This window comes from Pristis pectinata, chromosome 14 (assembly GCF_009764475.1).
Source record: "Pristis pectinata isolate sPriPec2 chromosome 14, sPriPec2.1.pri, whole genome shotgun sequence".
NCBI classification, from domain to species: Eukaryota; Metazoa; Chordata; class Chondrichthyes; order Rhinopristiformes; family Pristidae; genus Pristis; species Pristis pectinata.
Window position 1 is genome coordinate 51,038,383 of NC_067418.1, and position 22,989 is coordinate 51,061,371.

General features: G+C 44.0%; 1 protein-coding gene across 1 annotated transcript in view; it reads right to left on the reverse strand.

Moving 5' to 3' along the window:
- Positions 1-2,954: 2,954 nt before the first annotated feature.
- The window catches only part of LOC127578015 (mucin-2-like), a 148,510-nt gene continuing 128,475 nt past the window's right edge, over positions 2,955-22,989 (reverse strand). Inside the window, exons 63-71 of the mRNA XM_052029721.1 lie at positions 22,099-22,277; positions 19,292-19,360; positions 19,127-19,158; positions 16,624-16,801; positions 11,442-11,482; positions 6,136-6,264; positions 5,652-5,691; positions 4,038-4,158; positions 2,955-3,384 (exon numbers count right to left, since the gene is read on the reverse strand). Of these exons, the coding sequence (XP_051885681.1) occupies positions 2,955-3,384; positions 4,038-4,158; positions 5,652-5,691; positions 6,136-6,264; positions 11,442-11,482; positions 16,624-16,801; positions 19,127-19,158; positions 19,292-19,360; positions 22,099-22,277 (1,219 nt within the window). The remainder of the gene's footprint in view (positions 3,385-4,037; positions 4,159-5,651; positions 5,692-6,135; positions 6,265-11,441; positions 11,483-16,623; positions 16,802-19,126; positions 19,159-19,291; positions 19,361-22,098; positions 22,278-22,989) is intronic.

Genomic DNA, 22,989 nt, shown 5'->3' on the forward strand with positions numbered 1-22,989 from the left:
TTGTGGGCTGAAGGGTCTGTTCCGTGCCATACTGTTCTATGTTCTATGAACTGTAACTAATGGTTTGCATCACACACAGTACACGTTTGGCTCACACACTTTGGGTGCTCTGCCTCACAAACTCATTCAGTTACACACTCACTTGTATTTGATTTGACCATTAGGAGTAGGTTCCCAGATATCCCTTGACGCTGTTGGGTGGAACAATGACGCAGCAGTTGGTCCTGCTGCCTCAGAGTTCCAGGGACCAGACTTTGATCCTGACCTCTGCCGCTGTCCCTGAAGGTTTCCTCCCACGTCCCAAAGACGTGCTGGCAGTTAACTGGCTGCAATAAATTGTCCCTTCATGCAGTTTACTGGCAGAAGGAATCAATGTGAGAGAGAATAACCTGCGGGGTGACTGCAGGAAGTTAAAACCGAACAGGGCCCTTGAGGATTATAAAGAAGCCAGAGAAGAACTCAAAGGAATTCGCAGAGCCAGGAGTGGCCATGAAGTGTCCTTGGCAAGTAGGATTAAAGATATCTTTATTAGTCACGTGAAATGCATCTTTTGTGTAGAGTTTTCTGGGGCCAGCCCACAAGTGTTGCCACGTTTCTGGTGCCAACATAGCACGCCCACAACTTCCTAACCGGCACGTCTTTGGAATGTGGGAGGAAACCGGAGCACCCGGAGGAAACCCACGCAGTCACGGGGAGAACGTACAAACTCCTTACAGACAGCTGTGGGAATTGAACCCGGGTCGCTGGCGCTGTAATAGTGTTACGTTAACCGCTACATACTATGAATGCATCGCTGAGGAGCTAGTTCAGTGGGGACTGCTACACTAACGAGCCTGACCCTAGAACCCCTAGACATTCCTAGATAACTCGGGAGAGGGTAGAACCACTCAAGGATAAAGGAGGGAATGTGTGCTTGGAGGCAGAGGATGTAGATGAGGTTCTAAATGAGTACTTTGCATCAGTATTTACCAAGGGGAACGACATGGAGGAGAGTGAGATCAGTGTGGAGCGTGCTAATATGCTGGGGCACTTTGAGGTAAAGATAAAGGTAGTGCAGGTTTCCTAAAGAACATTAAAGTGGATAAATTCCTAGGGTCCAATGGGATATATACCAGGTTATTGAGAGAGGCAAGAGATGAGATTGCTGGGGCCTTGACCAAGATCTTTGTGTCCTCTCCAGCCACAGGTGAGGTCCCAGAGAACTGACGAGTGGCTAATGTTGTTCCGTTATTCAAGAAGGGAAATAGGAATGATGATGGAAACTATAGACCGGTGGGTCTCAGGTGAGTGGTTGGGAAGCTATTGGAGAGGGTTCTTAGGGATAAGATTTATGAGCATTTGGAAAACCATGGCCTAATTAGGGACAGCCAGCATGGCTTTGTGTGGGGCAAGTCGTGTCTTACTGACTTGATTGAGTTTTTTGAAGAGGTGACGAGGGTGATTGATGAAGGATGTTGTCCGCATGGATTTTAGTAAGGTGTTTGACAAGGTCCCTCATGGGAGGCTCATCCAGAAGATTAAGATGCATGGGATCCATGGTGACTTGGCCGTTTGATTCAGAATTGACTTGCCCATGGAAGACAGGGGGTAGTGGTCGATGGGACTTATTCTGGCTGGAGGTCTGTGACTAGTGGTGTTCCACAGGGATCTGTACTGGGACCTCTGCTGTCTGTGATATATATAAATGACCTGGATGAAAACATGGATGGGTGGGTTAGTAATTTTCTAGACAACACAAAGATTGGTGGTGTTATGGAGAGTGTAGAAGATTGCCAAAGGATGAAGTGGGATATAAATCAGTTGCAGATATGGGCGGAGAAATGGCAGATGGAATTCAATCTCGCCAAGTGTGAGGTGTTGCACTTTGGGAGATTAAATGTAAAGGGACAGTACACAGTTAATGGCAAGACCCTCAACGGTGTTGATGTGCAGAGGGATCTTGGGGTCCAAGTCCATAGCTCACTGAAAGTGGCTGCACAGGTTGATAGGGTGGTAAAGAAGGCGTGTGGCATGCTTGCCTTTATCAGTTGAGGCATTGAGTTCAAGAGTCAGGAAGTTATGTTGCAGCTTTATAGCGAGGCCACATCTAGAGTATTGCATTCAGTTCTAGTCACCCAATTATAGGAAGGACGTGGAAATTTTGGAGAGGGTGCAGAAGAGGTTCACCAGGATGCTGCCTGGATTAGAGGGCATGTGCTGTAAGGAAAGGTTGGACAAACTTGGGTTGTTTTCTCTGGAGCAGCGGAGGCTGAGGGGAGACCTGATGGAGGTTTATAAGATTATGACAGGCACAGATAGAGTAGACGGCCAGTATCTTTTTCCCAGGATTGAAATATCTAACACTAGAGGGCATGCATTTAAGGTGAGAGGCGGTAAGTTCAAAGGAGATGAGTGGGGCAGGTGTTTTACACAGGTGGTGATGAGGCAAATACGATAGGGACTTTTAAGAGGCTCTCAGATGAGCACAGAGAATGAACGGATATGGCCATTGTGTAGGCAGAAGGGATTAGTTAGCCATTTAATGACTGGTTTAATTGGATCAGCACAACATTATGGGTCAAAGGGCCTGTTCCTGCGCTGTTACTGCTCTACGTTCCATATTCTGTTTGAGTCCAAAAGCATGCTCTAACTTCAACAATGAAAGATGCACCAAGCTGTCGAGGTCATGATGTTGAGTAATGATGGTAACCTTGAAAAGAACTTACACAAAAATCAAAAGCTGTGAGATGATAAACAAATTGATGTACTTTTATAGTTTAATTATTTAGAATTATTGACAGGTATTTATTTTCTTTTGCGCACAATGATTCATCAGGCAAGACAATAAATAGGAAGTTATATGGTTTGCCTGATAAAATAATTAGTAACTAATATGAAAGAATAAAGGCCATAAACAGCAGAAGTTTTCAGATTTGCAAATAATTAATGTGATCTGCGAACATTTTTGATTTATCCTAGTTGTGCTTTCTAAGTTGCTTCACGTTCATTCGTTGGCGATGCCTCTGCTTTCTCTCCTTCGGTTGCTTTTCTTGACGATGATTTTGTCGGTTTCCTTCCACTTTACTTTCGTTGGGTTCAATTGCTTTGCTAAAGCTTGCGCTGTCCATCCCTCTTCTTGAGTCAATTAAGTTGCGATTCTCTCCAGATGCATTGGTCATGGATAGGCTGCGTTTTGCTCGAGAGACTTTGTATGCTCTGTTGCTGGTGGTTGAGTTGGTTTGATCTTCACATTTGTTTTCCACACAATCACATGCATCAACATAGATGTATGGATAATGAATAGTATTTCCATCGGGACATAACAGAACAGTTTCTCTTAGGTGTTTCTTCATCTCTTTACAACAAGTACATTTGTGCTCCATTGAACTTACTTCTGAAGAATACCTGTCAATTATGAGACAGAAAATAAAGGTATATAAGATTATGAGATGCATAGATGGAGTGGACAGCCAGCACCTTTTTCCCAGGGCGGCAATGGCCAATACCAGAGGACATCTGTTTAAGGTGAGAGGAGGAAAGTTTAGGGGAGATGTCATGTCAGAGGTAGGTTTCTCACACAGAGCATAGTGGGTGCCTGGAACTCACTGACAGTGGTGGTATTATATTGGTATTGGTTTATTATTGTCACTTGTACCGAGGTACAGTGAAAAACTTGTCTTGCATACCGCTGCAGTTACATTGAGTTAGTACAGAGTGCAGGTAAAAACAATAACAGTACAGTACAGAGTAAAGTGTCACAGCTACAGAGAAAGTGCAGTGCAATAAGGTACAAGGTCACAACAAGAGGCTGATACAATAGGGACATTTAAAAGACTCTTGGATAGGCACATGGATGTAAGAAAAGGTGGAGGGTTATGGGCTGTGTAAGAGGGAAGGGTTAGATTGATCATGGGGTAGGTTTATATAGGTTGGTACAACATTGTGGGCTGAAGGGCCCCGTATTGTGCTGTACTGTTCTATAAAATACACAAATTAAACAAGGAAATTGTATGAGACAGAAAAGTAATTTAGGGTGACAGTAAGGTAATGTTACTCACTTGGAGTAAGTACCGCACATTCCTTCACACGAAGCTAGTTCCACTTTTTCTATTGATTTACAGCCTTCATGGGTAATGTGGACCATTGTCGTCTCACGCTTGCAGCTCTCCTTTTCTTGACCTATAAATGATGGGAAAGACAAACATTATGACTGCAGCACATCCTACATGTAAAGAGAACAGCAGCACTCACTCACTGATGTGTGGCCAAAAATGTTTATGAAAATTTGAGTGCTTAAAACGCATCCAAGTTTTCTGTTCCTGAAGCTGGAAGTGAGCATACTTTTCTCAAATTTTGGTGGCTCTTCATTTTAGAGCAGACCCTTTTATGCTTTTGTACAGAGTGGCCTTAAACAAAGAGTAAAGTTGAGAATTTGGTGCGGTGGTAACTCGTCGGCAGACGAAACCGCCTGTGCCTGCATGCAGCAAGACCTTGGAGTTTGTACGTTCTCCCCATGCATCTGTGTGGGTTTTTTCCGGGTGTTCTGGTTTCCTCCCACATTCCAAAGACATACAGGTTAGGAAGTTGTGGGCGTGCTATGTTGGCGCCGGAAACGTGGCAACACTTGTGGGCTGCCCCCAGAACACTCTAAGATGTACTTCACTGTGTGTTTCGATGTACATGTGACTAATAAGGATATCTTGAAAAAGATCTTAATCTTAACAGTCAGGCATAGGCTGACAAGTATCATCTGTGCCGTAAGGGTGCCAGGCAATTACGATCTCCAACAAGAGACCATTTACTCTTCGATGGTATCACCATCACTGATAACACCACCATCAGCATCCTGGAGCCATGAGCACACGGTGGCTGCAGTGTGTGCTATCTACACAATGCACTGCAGAAACTTGCCACAGTTTCTCTGGCACCTCCCAAACTCCCAGGAACTACCGCCTTACTTGGGAGTGCCAAGTGCTTACTTGGGAGAATCCTCAAGTTCTCCTGCGAGTTGCACACTATTCTGATGTGGAAATATGTTGCAGGTTCTTCATCGCCCCACGGTCCAAATACTGGAACAGTGCTGGTCTTTGTGCATCCGCAGTCCTTTCATGGCTTCTGTGTGTTGTGCAGCCACTTCCAGAACTCATCAATTGTCATGTTTGCAGTGTGCCTTCAAATAGCATGGCTAATAGTGAACCACACGGATCAGCATCCCTGTGGCTTTTTCCAATTATTCAGAAATCCAGAAGTAATACACTCCTGCTACAGTGAACAGGCATGCTGCGGAACACTTTGGCTCTTCTTGCTGACAGCTCCCAGTAGATTGAGAAGTTAATATTCAGGCCATGATGTTGGATAGAGGTGGAGGACATGTTGTGTCATGGCTAAATGCTTAGCAATAAAGGTCTGATGAAGAGCCATCGACCCAAACCGATGGCTCATTTTCCACAGCACAAGATGCTGTCTCACCTGCTGAGTATTTCCAGCAATTTTTGTTTCCATTGAATACTTAGCGCCAACCGTATGTTGTCGATTAATCCTTACTGATTTAGTTCCACTCATCAAAAGGCCAGAAATGTGAAAAGGGGACACTTCCACTGAGCGGTTTAAAGAACTAGCAACAATTTTTTTTATACTTTATCCAAATAACACTGCAGATTTTCAATACTTACAGGTCTTGCAACAGCCATCTGTAGTTGTGGTAATTGTGCCCTGTAACATCAAACAATTGTAAGATGTCACATGTGATCAGTTTACAATGAATTGTATAACTTATAAAAATATAACAACTAGAAGGATCAAACAGGATTTTAACTCATTATTTGAATGAGCATTTGTTAACTCTATCGTTGGGTAGCACTAACTTTCAGATGCCTATTGAAATCTGTTTTAAATTATTTTACAAGCCTCCTTCAAGATGGGTACAAACACTGCTGCAGTCTCTTACAATGTGAGGTGTATCAAGGACAGTTTGCATCAGTAGGAATTTCTAAATGCTAACTTAAACTTGTTTTTACTGTAAATTGCTGTGCACTAACACTGGATGTTCAGCAGAGTAATTTTAATTATATGTTGGTCCATTTCTAAGTACATTTTATAAATATTGTATTACAAATTCATAGTTCCATTAAGTATTTGAAACATATGTATACTTACTGGTTCACAGTTCTCTGGATGAAAATCAGGGCAAACTACCTTGGAACTGGTTGAAATTAAGCTCTCATTGATTTTCATACATTCATAAATTATACACTTGTCATAAGGTGAAGGCCATTCTTTCCCAGGCTAGAACAGAAAAAGAAGATAACACTTCAGAAAGTATCTGCAGCTTATTATGTGTTAGGTTTAATGTGTGGGATATATGTCTCATTGAAAACTCATTACCGACCTGGAGATCCGATTATATGTTTAGTTCACATTGTGATCATTAATGTGTCCCATAGCACAGAATAAACAGCAATTACTTTCTAGTGACAGTTACCCATTTGTGGATTTCCACGTCATAATGTACCTGAATATAGTTTCATTGCAATTTTGTCAGCAAATGGCCGAATACAAGTAGTTAACCAAAGTAAAAAAAACACAATAGCATGAAAAAATGCATACACAAAATTAGCCTGGGTATTATCTCCCACAAGGCAAGAGTACTCTTCAGTTATTTATTTCTATGAATGTTGTTTTACATTTTAAGCAGTTGGTGCTAAAAAAGGTTAAATTAGTTTGAAAAGCAGAAAGAAACACTTTTAGAAATGTGGAGGTAAAGTCGATATCGAATATTTTCAAAAGTTAGGAAAATTGTAATACACAGAATTCTCATGGGGCTTAAAAGCAGAAAATGCCGGAAACACCCAGCACGTTAGGCAGTATCTGTGGAAAGAGAAACAGAATTTTTGACCTAAAACATTAACTCTTTCCACGTGCTGAGGCGTCCCAGCATTTTCTGTTTTTATATCAGATTTCCAGCATTTGGTTTTCATGCAGGGCTTGACAGGGAAATGTGGAGTTGATCTCTCTGTTGGTTGCGGTGTCCAGTGGTCACTGTCTCAACATAAGAGGTCAGAAAGAGATGAAAAAAATCTCCACCCACAGGAGGTGAATCTACTGGAGGTTTAGTGGCTGAGTATGTTCAAGACTGGGTTTGATAGATTTTTAGACATTCAAGAAATAAGGAAAAGATGATTAGTGCAGTAAAGTAAAAGATCAGCCAGGGTCTCATTGGCAGGCCAAATGTCTTATTCCTCTTACCTCTTCTTTAAGGTAAGATATCTTTATTAATCACATGGACATCGAAGTGTTCTGGGGGCAGCCTGCAAGTGTCACCATGCATCTGGTGCCAACATAGCACGCCCACAACTTGGAAATAAACATTCCCTCCGTGGATGCTGCCTGATCCGGCACTTTTTGCGTATTGCTCCAGACTCCAGCATCTGCAGAATATTCTTTGACTCGGATGAGGAATGTTTGACTGGCTGTCAGCAAGTGTCACCAGGGGGGACTGGTGCCTTTTGGGCGTGAGTGAGTGCGGGAGAAGGAGGGAGCCGCGCTCTTTGACTGTCAGCGGGTGAAGTAACTGTGGCCTGGTGCCTGAGAGCTCAGGGTGATGCAGCTAAAGGCACCACATGTCGATAGCACATCTGATGAGGTGGCGATATTTTGTGTTTTGTGGTGTCTTGCTTCTGTAAGTCAGTTCTGTTGCCACCTCCTGCAGAGCAAGGCTTGTCCATGGTCCAGGACAGCGTCTTGGACACCTTGATATAAAGGGCTTCTTTTCCCGTGTGGATCTGATCCACTTCAGGCTCTCATAGAGTAACCTGGGGGTCATGTTCTCTCCCCTCTCCTGTCCCTCCATTGCAAGTTGCCACAGTGGCGTGTGTGACTTGCATGAGCTCCTCAAAGACTGCAGCTCTGACCTTTGCATTGTGTGTCCAAGTGCCAGCAACGCCCAGAACTCCCATTTTAGGTTTTCACTGGGGTGTGACATTTCTTTCCAAATTCAGAAGTGTTTGATAAAATATCCCTGCAGGAGAATTATGGTTGAAATTGGCGACCCTTCGGCAACTTTTGTAAGTGCTGTAAGAGTAAAGCGCTTTGCTGGTTTGCGTACCTGGTCGATGAATTGCTTGAGGAGCTGTTTCTTCTCCTCCTGCCTCTCGTGGGTGATAGAATGGTGCAGCACAGAAACGGGCCCTCTCGCCCACCTCGTCCATGCCGACCGTGATCCTCATCCATGCTCATCCCATTTGCCTGCATTTGGCCTCATACACTCTATACCCTTCCTATCCAAGTACCTGTCCAAGTGCCTTTTAAACATAGTGATCGTATCTGTCTCTATCAACTTCTCTGGCAACTCATTCCTGATACCCACCACCCTCTGTGTGGAAAACCTACCCTTCCCATCTCCTTCAAGTTTCTCCCCTCTCACCTTAAACCTGTGCCCTTGAGTTCTAGACTTCCCTGCCCTGGAGAAAAAGGACTCTGCTCCTACCAGTGCCAATCTCTCCTCACAACTGCAGCCCTCCTGCCAGACATCATCCCAGTGAGTCTCTTCTGCACTCTCTCTTTTGCTACCACATCCTTCCTGTAGTGTGGTGACCAGAACTGTACACAATACTCCATACAGTCCAACTACCATGGGGCAGGCACGGTAGCGTCGTGGTTAGCGCGATGCTATTACAGCACCATCGATCGGGGTTTGATTCCCGTCGCTGTCTGTGAGCAGTTTGTACGTTCTCCCGGTGTTTCTCCTGGTTTCCTCCCGGTGCTCCGGTTTCCTCCCACATTCTAAAGACGTATGGGTAGGTTAACATAGGTTTAAAATGGGCGGCGCGGACTCATTGGGCCGGAAGGGCCTGTAACCGTACCTTATAAGTAAAGTTTTAAAAAAAGTTTTAATGCTTTGTAAAACTGTCACATGTCATCCCAACTCTTATATTCGAGCATTGACCTATGAAGGCAAGCGTGCCAAATGCCTTTTGTACTACCCCATCCACCTGTGTCACCACTTTCAGGGAGCTGTGGACTTCTACCCCAAGGTCTCTCCGTACATCAATAAAGGCCGCTGCCAATTACTCTGTAGGTCCCAACAGAATTTGACCTCCCAAAGTGCAGTACCTCACACTTGTCTGGATTAAATTCCATCTGCCACTGCTCCACCCAACTTTCCAGCTGATCTATGTCCCACTGCTCACATTGCAGTCTTGGACTATCTTAAAGGATGAGAGGCCCAACGGTAGGAGACTGGGAGAAAAGTCAGGGATACATGCTTCACTTGTGGACAACGGGTAAATGGAATGTAGGTAGGAGGACCAGGTTGGAGCACACTCAGGATCTCAGCACTGTCACTGGGATGTTCTCTCCAATGATCATCATCAGTGCCACCATCAGAAAGAGATGTAGACATGCCAGCCCACTGCCATCTCCTCTCTGCCTCTAACTATGCATTACCCTGGCCTTGACAAGAAAGAAGAGTGAATGTTATTTCTCAGGCTGGACTGGGCACGGACACTGTACAGAAGCTACAGACTAAGTTTGTGTGGTTTGTTACAGGGCCATGTGTGCGAGATTAGGATGGGGCACAGTAGTGCAGCGGTTAGCATAACACTATTACAGCGCCAGCGACCCAGGTTCAATTCCAGCCGCTGTCTGTAAGGAGTTTGTACGTTCTCCCCATGTGTCTGCGTGGGTTTCCTCCGGGTGCTCCAGTTTCCTCCCACATTCCAAAGACATACGGGTTAGGAAGTCATGGGCGTGCTATGTTGGCACCAGAAGCGTGGTGACACTTGCGGGCTGCCCCCAGAACACTCCATGCAAAAGGTGCATTTCACTGTGTGTTTCGATGTACATGTGACTAATAGAGAGATCTTATCTTGTCTCATCTCATATGTATTTGAACTAAGGGTCCTGATGATAAAGTCTATAATGAGAATGGAGTGGAGTGAGCAGGATATGAGGGGCATCTGAGAATTTGCTCAGTACCTTGAGGTCATTGAACTTCTGGCAGCACTGCTTGTGTGTCCTGGCCCTCTGTGGAAGCAGTTACCTCTCTATCTCCCACCTGTCCCACACAGCTGCAGTCACAGTTGGAACATCATGGGCAAGCTCCCTCCTGTGAGGTTCTTGAGTGGCCCCCAGGTCAGAATGCTGCAGTCGTCACAAAGTCGCCTTGATGTGGTTTAGGCTGGCTTTACGGTACCTGGCATCAATAAACGTGGCCTGCTGAAGAGATCTGTCCACGTGCAGTGGCGGCTGCATTTGAAGCTCAGCAAGTGAACTCCATCTGCTGCTTATTTATTAAAAGATGAGAGAAATAGAGAAGAAAAAAGAGCTGGGAAATAAAATAAAACCACTAAATTCTGATGCCAAGGTGTAAAAAAGGATTAATAAGGGGAAAAAGTGTGAGAGCCGGGATTTAGGAATATCTTCCCAACGACTTTCACCCCATTGCAGTCTGCAGGCTTTGACTATTAATATTCCCACTTTGTCCCACTTTGTCCCACCTTGCCTCTCACTACCTCTGTCCTGAGAAACAGGCGGAAAAATATTGCAAGAAGCAGGAGATAAAACGGATAACGGGAGAGAGGGAAATGGGGTTAAGAGCAGATAGAAATAGAAAGGAAACCAAGAGAGGGAGGGAGAGAGAAAGAAACAACACAAATTGATGAAACAGGTGAGAAGGTGATCAGGTTCTCTATCACATCACGTGCATTATGGAATCTTAACAAGGAATTAGTTACTGACAATGTCGCAAAATAAGCGACAGTCAGTTATTTATCTTGATGTGATATGATTATACAAACCGGCAGAAGATGGACAGGTTGGTCTCCTTGGTGAATCACACATTGCGTCTGGACGCATTTACCACAGCATTCGCCAGTCATCGCATGGTACTCGAATCCCTGTTGCAAAATGCATTCATTAGTTCCCTGATAAACATCTGTTTGATCTCAGCGATAAAATAAAAATGCTTCATTTTTAATTGTGAGATTTCAATATTTATTTCTCTTTGTCTTTTTTTTATTATTTTGATACTATTCTCTCCAATGGACCACAGTTCACTCACAATTTACTTGTTTCTAGGTTTGTGTACTATTTGAATAGCTGGCAGGGGTCTACTAGCCAAGGCCTGAGGTCAACATGTAGCTGGTGAGTAGCACAGCCAGTGTCATTAAATGGTCACCCACTTTCAATACGCAATTACTGCTAAATAATTAACTATTCTCAGAATTGAAACATATAAATCCTTACTTGTGCACAGTCCTTTTTGCATTCTTTATTCCGACATGACATGATATTCAGCTGAGTAGCTGGATCTGTTACATTGAGGCAAGTGCACGTTTGGCATTTGGTGAGAGGAATAATCGCACCAGGCTGCATGGAGGGGAGAAAATTAGTTACTTTGGTTCATTGCTTAAAACGAACTGATAGTGGGAAAGAAAAGGGCACTTTCAAAGCAATCGACTTACATAGTACACTGACCCTTCATTCACACAAACACCCAGTGGCTCTACAAAAGAAGCAGAACAAGATTCATAAGGTTAATAGTTTTGAAATAAACTAGCTAATTCAGCCAAATATAGAATCACTGAAACCTACAGCACAAAGCAGGCTCTTCCAGCTCGCTTCGTCCATGCCGACCATGGTGCCTCCCTATACTAATCCCACTTCCCTCCACTTAGCCTGTTTCCCTCTACCCCTTTCCTATCCAAGTACCTGTCCAATGCCTCTTAAACATTGTGATTGAATCTGCCTCCAGTACATCTGCTGGCAGCTTGTTCCAGATCTTCACCACCCCCTGTGTGGAAAAACTTACCCCTCCTTTAAATTTCTCCCCTCTCATCTTACACCTGTGTCCTCTGGAATAAGAGTCTGACTCTCTAACCTAACCATACCCCTCCTCGTTTCATAAACCTCTGTAAGGTCACCCCTCGGTTTCTGACGTTCCAGTAGGAATAAACCCAGCCTGTCCGATCTCTCCTTATATCTACAGCCCCCCATTCCAGGCAACGTCCTGGTGGATCTCTTCCGCACTCTCTCTATTGTTACCACATCCTGCCTGTTGTGCGGTGACTAGTGACACAATTATTCTAAGCAGAAGAAGTATATATCAACATCAAGTACATTTTCGTTTTCAGTGTGTTGAATTCAATTACATCCTGTATTCTTATCCACAGCATAAGGGTGACGCAGTGGTTAGCACTGCGGTCTAACAGCTTCAGTGGCCCAGGTTCGATCCTGACCAAGGATGTTATGGTGAGGTTGTATCAGACATTGGTGAGGCCAGATTTGGAGTATTGTGTGCAGCTCTGGTCACCTAACTATAGGAAGGATATCAGTAAGATTGAAAGAGTGCAGAGGAGATTTACAAGAATGTTGCCGGGTCTTCAGGAGTTGAGTTACAGGGAAAGATTGAACAGGTTAGGACTTTATTCCTTGGAGCGCAGAAGAATGAGGGGAGATTTGATAGTGGTTTACAAAATTATAAGGGGTGTAGACAGAGTAAATGCGAGTAGGCTCTATCCACCTAGATTAGGAGAGATAAGTACCATAGAACCATAGAACAATACAGGCCCTTCGGCCCACCATGTTGAGTACGACTTTATTTATTTATTTATATGTTGAGTATGAGAGGACATTGCTTTAGGGTGAAAGGGGAAAGGTTTAGGGGGAACATTGGGGGGAACTTCTTCACTCAAAGAGTGGTGGGAGTGTGGAACGGTGTAAATGTGGGCTCACTCTTTTGAGTTTTAAGAATAAATTGGATAGATACGTGGACGGGAGAGGTCTGGAGGGTTATGGACTGGGTGCAGGTAAATGGGACTAGCGGAATAACATTTCGGCACATAGAAGGGCCGAATGGCCTGTTTTCTGTGCTGTAGTATTCTATGGTTGTAAGGGTGCTGTCTAGGTCACCCTGTGACAGTGACAGCCTTGGGTATTCTGGGTTGCTCCCACGTCCCAGAGACTTGCTGATCAGTAGGTTATTGGCCGTGAGACATTGCGGTCCTGACACAGGGTTTCAACCCGAAGCTTTGACCGTTCCATTCCCCCCGCAGATGCTGCTCGACCTGCTGAGCTCCTCCAGCAGATCGTCTGTTGCTCCAGAAATTGTCTGTAGCGTAGCTGGGTGCCTGGCGACTGGGGGGAGGGGTTGCTGCTGTGTGGGACCTGACTTGTACGGGTGTGAAAAGTAAATCATAGTGCCTACAGATGTTGCATGTCAAAGTAGGCTCGTGGCTGTGTTTGCTAGAAAACATCAGATCTCAATTACTGCTGTACAGTTGAACAAATCAGGAATGGTTTGCTTGATCCTGAGATTTTAGTACTTTACCACATCCTCTCTCTCTTGTTATGTGTGGGTGAGTCAGGCAGGGAGTGAGGCAGCCCATTGTGTTCATGAGCAATGAGTCACTCCTTGGTGACAGATCTGAATGAATGGGGAGAATGTGGATATAGGTACAGATGCGTGTCTTGAAATTCAACTTTGATCAGTAAACATGCTGTATCACAGTGGCTGCTGATTTTATTGAATTAGCTGAACTTAACTTCAAAAACAGATCGAATGTCAGATGTATTACACGAAATACGATCAACATTCCTAACGGGAAACCAATTTATCTACATGGAATCAAACATAAGGTGGGGTGCGTGCAGGATTGGAATTGGGAATTGTGGAGGTTCTACCCAAAACCTGTGGACCTCGATACAAGAGAGTGGAAAAATTGTTATATCTCTGTTGAAAGAAAGGAAATGATAATCTTAATAATTACGGTGGGTTAACCTAGCATTGCTGATGTAACTCTTAGAATTGCAAAATTAGAGGTTAATGAATGAAAGTCAACACATTATTTAAAGGAAGATCCTGTTGGACTAACTAGATTGAGCTGCTTTGTGTAATGGAGAGGCAGACAGTGTTACTGCAGTTGAACTTGTGCACACAGTTTCAAAATTCCCTGAAGGATAACTTCCACACAATAGATTTGTTAGCAAAACTGAAGCCCGCATGGGTAAAGATGCAATAAAAGTGGTTAATGGACAAACAGCAAAGAGTGTGTGAGTTGTTTTTTTCAGACCAGAGGGAAGTATGCAGTGGTGTTCACCAGGACTACTGCTCGTTTTATGACTGATCACAAATGACTGATCTAGACCTGGGTCCACTGGACTCAACTTCATGGGTAATGGACAACTGCAGTTCTTTAAAGCTTGCTCAAGCCTCAGAGAAATCTCCCAGAGCTTATTATGAATTAATTACACTTAAGCCGCTGGTGGAATCTGAATTAAAACTGTGTTGATTCTTGTACTAAAGCATTGTGCTGGAGCTTGTTTCAGTCAGCAAGACATTTCCCAGAAATTGTGCTAAATTGGCTGTATTCCTGAGTTCCTTCTGCCTTTCCCAGGACACAAGATTGTTCAAGGATAGGGTGAATAATGCGTAAGATTGCACTGTCAACTAGACGGAGGTTGACTTAAGGTGTGACAGCCCTTCCTCGTTCTGTGCTTATTCTTTACGTAGATTGTAGACAATGGTTATGTTTTAAGTATGAGTTAAGAAACTGCAGGTTTGCTGCTTGTGAAAGTATACTCAGCCACACACAGTGTCATATTAACTTACCACATGAATAAACTGGGCAACATTTCCCTTCTGGAATCTTTGATGATGCCTTAAACCCAAGGTCACATTCAATATCAACCTGAGGACAGAGGTTGATGTCGCACCCTAGATAGATCACAAAGCATGTATGAATCAAATCGAATTGTTATAAATGAATTTCAAGCTATTTCTGCCATTATGTGCTTGAATAAAATACATTGGCCTAGATTTTGTGGGATGTGTCGGCATTTACCAGTATAGATGGTGTCAGTGCTTACTGTAACAATGAGCAATGTTGGGGTTTCCATGTGAACCTGGATTTCCCAAAGATGTGGGCAATCTGGGAATGTGAACATCCACTCATTTCCAATCACTGTGCACAACCTGGGCAGGGAGTGCATCCCTGTTCATTTCAGTGGTAGGGAACGGCTGCTGGCTCTAGGCCAGTATTGATTGAGGTAGACGTTTCATATCATTTGAGGATATTTTAAATATTTCTGTATTTTAATTGTTTTTGATTTTTAATACTTTATAAATGATCAGTTTTGAAAAGTTTGCAATAAATTATTTTTAAAATGTTTAAATGTCTCTGTTTTCTTTTAATATGTAAACATTCAGAATCATTCAGTTTCTGATAACCTTTAACAGTTCCAACCAAGCCAGACGGCAAAGCTTTTTTGCTTCTTTCTCAGATCAGAGTTTGCTCTGGGTCCCATATCGAAGGCGTCGCTTCGTGAAAGACACTTTTGATGTCTCGGGCCCTCCCTGGTTGGACTGGGTAATTCAGTGGTCAGCTCATCACCAACCACAGATCCTGCATTTAGTGATGTAACTCCAGATCTGAGCATCAATGGCAGAATACTTTTCCCCTTGTGGAAAGCAGGAAGTCAGTCAGCTGTGGGACAGGATGGAATCAGTGCATAGCAGGTGTCTCCGGGTTTCCTAATCTGTTAACTCAGGTGAAAACTGGGACAGTTGCAGAGTACATCTCTGCAGTGACAATGAAACCATCTCAGGCTCAGTTCCTTAATGACAGGGGTACAAGTACTCAGGAATAACAAAGGTCCACTAGAAACTGAAGCTTCATTCAGTCTGACATCAATTTCATATTCATGTTTGCCGATCCCAAATAGAATCTAATTTATTAATCTTTAGTAACGTGTGTCACTGGCAAGCCCAGCATTTATTGAACTTCGCCAATTGCCCTTGAGGAGTTGGTGATGAAATCCTGCAGCCCTCCTGGTGACAGTGCTCCCACGGCGCTACCGGGAGGGAGTTCCAGGATTTTGACTCAGCGACGATGAAGAACAGTGATGCATTTCCAAGTCCGGACGTGTGGGACTTGGAGGGGCATCTGCAGGTGGTGGTAAACCAACCTGGCCACTGCCCTTCTTGCAGTTTGCAGGTCTGGGAGATGATGTCGGAATAGCCTGGGCAAGTAATTGGAGTGCATTTTGCAGATGGTGCACACTGCGACCACTGGTGGAGGAGGAAATGAGTGCCTAGGGTGGTTGGCGGGCTACCAGACAAATGGACCGCTTCAGCCCGGATGGTGCTGTGCTTCTTGCGTGTTGTTAGAGCCGGTGTATGGCAGGAATTCCACCTGATGTGCCATGTAGGTGGAGAAAAGGCATTTGGGTGTCAGGAGGTGAAAATAAGCAAACGGAGAGCAAGTACAGGCCATTGGGCCCCTCCAGCCTGCCCCACTGTTCCTGGCTGACCTGCCCCATTCAATAGCAATCCAGCGGAAAGCTTGTAAATATATCAATTCACGGGTCTGAACCAGAAAGGTTTCAAACACTGCAAACAAAAAAACAACTGCAGATGATGGAATTCTGAAATAAAAACTAAATGTGCTGTAAACACTACCGGCTGCTTCAGCATTTTTTTGTTCATACCTAAGGTGTCTGTCGTTTTCTGACGGGCAGAATATTTTTATCTAAAAAAGATATTAGATGGAGGAGAAACAGAAATGCCACTGAGTTCTCATTCAAATCATCTTATTGCAGGCACGATCCAAGTTATAAAACAATATGATAAAGTAACAATGAACTTACTGCACGTGGGTTTTGTGCAACAATTGTCATCTGGGATTGTTACATTAACATTGATAAATCCTTCTCCATCACAGGTTGTCGCCGGGAAATCAGGACAGCTGGAAGGCTGACAGATGACGCGATGTGTGATCTTGTCACAGATGCAGTCCTGGCAGTTGAACTTAAATTTTTCACCAATCTAGTGAAGGGAAAAAAAGGTAACAGTGATTGGCTGTTGCACTGAGCTTTCTGTGCATTCAAACAAGATGACCCTGCTGTGTTAAAAGGTTTATGCCGTCTGTATTGCAGGAAACACTAAAACATGAACTGATTCACAAGTCATGTGCAGATAATTTGCCAGTATACACTATGGAAGGAAGCAGGTGAGCATTTCTGAACAGTGGTAAAGATCAGCCTGCCTCGTAATTCTTACAGAAGAATCTCAGCCTAGCCCACTTACTTTCCCACCAAATCCCTCCTGTTAGATTTATTTTTGATGTATTTTTCATGTAAGGTGCCAGTTTCTATTTTAAGAGCAAGTTATTTCAAACAGCTTTTTATAAAGGACTATGGGTGCTGAACGTGTGTCATGAAGCCAGAACGGTTTGTGCAATTCTATTGTCTTTCCTAACAATGATTAAGATAAGTTGTCTGTAGTTCCTTAGACTTTTCTACTTCTTAGAATTTCTCTGTGAATGTTTTAACATATATAATAGTTTCTCTGCTTTCTCTTCCATGACCAACTCCAATATGCTCAGTTGTTGTCCAGCCACGCAAAGGTGTCATATCTTCCCCCTTCCTTAATTTTCTGTGCATTACTTTGATCTTTTTTTAAAATCATGCTCTTTTTTAAAAACGTTATTCTCAGATAAATACCAAACTAATAGCTGCTTGGTGTAATACGGAACAGAGGTAGACAGGATGGTGAAGAACACATTTGGCATGCTTGCCTTCATGACTCAGGGCATTGAGTTCAGGAGCTGGGATGTCATGTTACAGCTGTACATGATGTTGTATATGCATTGGTGAGACCGCACTTGGACTACAGGAAGAGTGTAGGAATACAGGACAGCTATAGGAAGGGTGTCATTCAGTTAGAAAGGGTGCAGAAAAGATTCACCAGGATGTTTCTGGCACCAGAGGGCTGAGTTGTAAGGAGAGGCTTGATAGGTTGGGACTTCTTACCCTGGAGGGTAGGAGGTTGAGGGATGACCTTTCAGAGGTTTATAAAATCATGAGGGGCCTAGTTAAGGTGTACAGTCACAGCCTTTTCCCCTGGAGTAGGGGAGTCTAAAACTAGAGGGCATTGATTTAAGATGCGAGGGGGAAAGATTTAAAAGGGACTTGAGGAGCAAATTTTTCACATAGAGGGTAACGTTTATATGGAACGAACTGCCAGAGGAAGTGGTTGACAACATTGACAACATTTAAAAGACACTTGGACGGGTACATGGATATGAAACGTTTAGAGGGGTGTGGGCTAAACACAGGCAAATGGAACTGGCTCAAATGGACACCTTGGTCAGCATGGACAAGTTGGGCTGAAGGGCCTGTTTCTGTGCTGTAAGTGTGACTGTTACTTTCTCTCACGCTCTACCTTGAACATAAAATATCTACACTGATGAAGCAGAGGCATCAGGTAAAGAAAGGTGGCAAACAATCAGCAGCTGATAAGATTAAACAGGAAGAAGCATGAGGGCTGTGAGTCCTTGGAACTTTCTTCATCAAAGGGTGATGTAAGCAGATTCTTTAAGGCAGAGATCAATAGATAGACTGTTGATTAGGAAGGAGGACACTCTGAAAGGTTATTGTGTGTATACTCATTGAATGGCAGAACAGGCGCAAGGGGCCCAGCCTGATCCTGCTCCTAATTCATATGTTAGTTTCATTGGGATGACATGTCTCAGGGAGACGATCATAGAGACGTACAGCTTGAAACAGGCCCTTCGGCCCACCTTGTCTGTGCTGACCATCAAACCAACATTTACGCTAATCCTACGTTAACCCCATTTTTTATTTTTTAACCCACATTCCCATCAAATCCCCCCCCCCCCCTCCGATTCTACAATTCACCTACACACTCAGCCAATTAACCCACCAACCTGTTCATCTTCGGGATGTGGGAGGAAACCAGAGCACCCAAGGGAAACAGGGAGAACGTGCAGTCTCCACACAGACAATGCCAGAGGTCAGGATTGAGTCTTGGGTCTCTGAGGCAACTGTGTCACTGTGCTGCCCTTAGGCCAAAGTGCTTTGTAAAGTTCAGTGGATTTTTTGTATCCATCTGAAAGAGTAGCTGTATCTTCACTGTGATGGTCGATCTGAAGTGCAGCATCTTTGATGGTACAGCAGCACTGACTGTGGTAGAGAGTGTACCTCTGAGTCAACAACAGTGATGCTTTGCAATGTATTCATTGGACAGTTGTTTTGTGTGGATTTGCAAATTGCCTGTTCTCTCCCTCATGTACTGAGTAAATTTGGTAATCAAATGTTTTAATGAGGCATAGATTTATCAAATGCGTACCTCTTTGGTTGACCCATCAGGTCCGAGGCATCCTGTAAAACCAAACATACACTTGCTTACATAAATTTGAAAAGATTCCTTGCATTGAAAGATTTTGAGAGCAGCACAAATAATAAGCAAGGCATTCAAAGTACAAACACAGAATAAAAGAGTCACAATATTTACCACATTTATCAACACAAAGGTCGGAATCAGGGCTGAATAGGATAGTACCCTTGGAGCAGAAACATCCTTCTGATAAGTTAAGGCCAGTCCAATCGACATTGCTTAAAAACATACATAGATATTAGTACTGTACAGTAATCCCGACTGTTGGGTACAAATAAAGTAAATACGTTAAAACTACTTAATTACTAATATATTTAGTTTTGAGAGCAGCGTTATCATAACTAACCTTGAACTGCAAGTATCTTCTTTTTCAAAGATCCCACATGCTTTGTACATCTTGTTTGAGGGACAATTAAAAGCTGCATTGAAAAATGAAAATTCTTGTCAAGACCATCACCAAATCTACATCTTAGTGGAACTTTATGTCTCTTAAAAATTAAAGGATTGAAACAGAGTGTCTTTGTCTTTGAGATTTTACTGTATGCCTTTAATGGCAGGAACGGCAGTGTAGCAGTTAGCGTAACGCTATTACAGCGCCAGCGACCCGGGTTCAATTCCGGCCACTGTCTGTAAGGAGTTTGTACGTTCTCCCCGTGTCTGCGTGGGTTTCCTCCGGGTGCTCCAGTTTCCTCCTACATTCCAAAGACGTATGGGTTAGGAAGTTGTGGGCGTGCTATGTTGGCGCCAGAAGCATGGCGACACTTGCAGGCTGCCCCCAGAACACTCTACACAAAAGATGCATTTCACTGTGTGTTTTGATGTACATGTGACTAGTAAAGATATCTTACCTTATCTAACACTAAACCATATCTTTCTTTTCATGCTAAGGACATGGGCTAATATAATTGTACTTTGGCATATTCCAAGAGGACAGATGTTTACCTGAGACACTTTGCCCACGGACCTCTCATTGAACACAACTTCCAAGTAATCTGCACTCAAACTGAGTTGCTCTGCTAAAGGTGAGTGAACCTTAGAGATCAGAGGATCACTCTGGTTTCATAAGCGTCTTTCTCCAGCAATGCTTTGTAGCTCTTTTAATTCCAGAAGTAGTGGTTTTGGTTTATTATTGTCACGCGTACCAGTGTACAGTGAGAAGCTTTTGTTTGCGTACCGTCCAGTGAGGTAGTTAAAAGAAAAAAAACAGAATGCAGAATGTAGTGTTGCAACTGCAGAGAAAGTGCAGTGCAGGGAGACAAATAAAGTGTAACAGTCACGACGAGGTAGATTGAGAGGTCAAGAGAGAATGACCAGGGTGGGAGGGGTCCTTGATTATGCTGGCTGTTTTCCTGAGGCAGTGGGAAGTGTAGACAGAGTCCATGGAGGGTAGGCTGGTTTGTATGATGGACTGGGCTGTCCACAACTCTCTGCCGTTTCCTGTGGTCTTGGGCAGAACAGTTCCTGCTGCTGTTTCAAGTCGGGGATATAAAGGTAAACAAAACCATGCAAGGAATGAAAAACATGAGGGGGGAGCAATCTGACAAAGTGCAAAGGTTGAGGCTGGGTCAAGTGTTAAAAACTGAAAGCAGGACCACACAGGCGAAAAATTGAAATAATCAGAAAAGATTCACGGCTTCTGACGAGCCTGAGCAAGCAGAACTGTTGGCAGGTGAAAGCGCCGGCTGCGGGGAGAAGGTAAATCTCCGTACGTTACAGTGAGTCGCCCGGCAGAGCAGGAGTGTCATAGACCCGTACAGCACGGAAACAGGCCCTTCAGCCCACCATCTCTGTGCTGACCACCAAGTCCCCAACAACACTAAAGCAACGAACAACCCGCTGGAGGAAATCAGCAGGTTAAGCAGCACCTTTCGGGTCAAGACCCTGCATCGTCAACAGTTCCTTCCCCCCACACCCCCCCCCCATCCCCCCAACAGATGCTGCTCCACCTGCAGAGTTTCTCCAGCAGATTGCTTGTTGCTCTGGATCACAGCATCTGCAGGCTCTGGTGTCCCCAGCTGTGCTAATCTCATTTGTGAGCCCTTGGTCAGTAGCCTTCCACACTTTGGCAGTCCAAATGCTTGCCTAAATATTTCATCAATGTTGTGAGTCTCTGCCTCTAACCCCCTCTCAGGCAGTGCATTCCAGATTGCAACCACCCCCTGGGTGAAAAAAAAATCCTCAAATCTCCTCTGAGATAAGATATTTATTTATTAGTCACACGTACATCGAAACACACAATGAAATGCATCTTTTGTGTAGAGTGTTCTGGGGGCAGCCCGCAAGTGTCGCCACGCTTCCGGCGCCAACATAGCACGCCCACAACTTCCTAACCCATACGTCTTTGGAATGTGGGAGGAAACCGGAGCACCCGGAGGAAACCCACGCAGACACACAGGGAAAATGTACAAACTCCTTACATAGGTAACTCCCACCTCCCCTCTTTTGTCCACCTATCACTTACTTATCACCACCCTGTGCCCACCCCGCCTGTCCACCTATCACTGCTCTGCTTTTCCCCCCTATATATTGGGCTTCCCCCTTTTCCCATCTTCAGTCCTGAAGAAGGGTCCTAACCCGAAATGTTGACCACCTGCGTTTCTCCACGGATGCTGCCTGGCCTGCTGATTTCCTCCAGCATCATTGTGTTTTTCATCTAGATTCCAGCATCTGCAGACCTTTATTTCTCTAGGTGATTCACATAAGCTTGCTTATCTGTTACCTTGTATCACAAAAGCACTGCATGATCAGAGGAGGAATTTACTGTCCCAAGAGTAGTTGAGGTGAACAGGACTGTTGCATTCACTGGGAATTTTGACAAACATGAGTAGAAGGAGACATCGATGGGGCTTGATGGAGGTGTGACTGAAGCATAAATACTAGCCTGTGTTTCTGCCTGACGTACAATGTAACTATGTAATACTTACGACATTCTCCATGCGTGTAATTTCTCCAGTCAATGCAGATGCCGTGAGTCATGCATGTAGATGCGTAAGTTTGCAAACTGGCACACACGACTGGGGTACTCGGTGTCAGGCACTCGTCATGCACACATGCCTGGTAGTAGGAGTCTGGTGCAACAAGGCTGTGGCATTCTTCAAACAACCTAGAAATAATAAATATCATTAACATTTGAAAAAAAAATCGAAAACTATTATCCTCGGTACGAAGTACAGGTGAAGAGCAAAGTTTCACCTGCACTGTCCTTTAAAGAATTCCCTGGTCAGATAGTATGGATTTCCATCTGATTCAAATGAAAAAGTTTGCTTTAACCTCTGTTGAACAAATATATTATTCCCGTTAGTTTCCACATCTCCTCTGAGAAAACCCACTTTCTAATCCCTGCATCACGTTCTGGCTTTGTAGATGATTCCATCTGGTCAGTTGCTGTCCACATCCTTCTGAAAACTGACACCCTCACCTTTCAGCCTCCATTCTCAAACCCTGACCAGGACAGGCCGAATGGCCTCCTGCTCATGCTGTTTCTTATATTTTTATGTTCTTATAGTTAGACCAAGTCGTTTGGTCACCCTGCTGATAACCCCATCTCATCCAATTTTTCCCTGTCCTGTCTTGACTTATTACCTTGAGACAGTGTTTTATTGTAATCATCCTTGGATTTGTATCAATCAGTTTTGATAATTTATTTAATTTCCTGACTAACCAAAAACTCAGAGCTGATGGAACTTAGTAAACCTCAGAAAGCGGATATCCAATAAAGTTTCTTACTTGCTTGTGATGAGCTTGCAGAGAGAATTGGATCTGCAAGGTTGTTGAGTTGTTTGAGGGACGATTGTCCCTTGAGGTCGTGCTGTAGT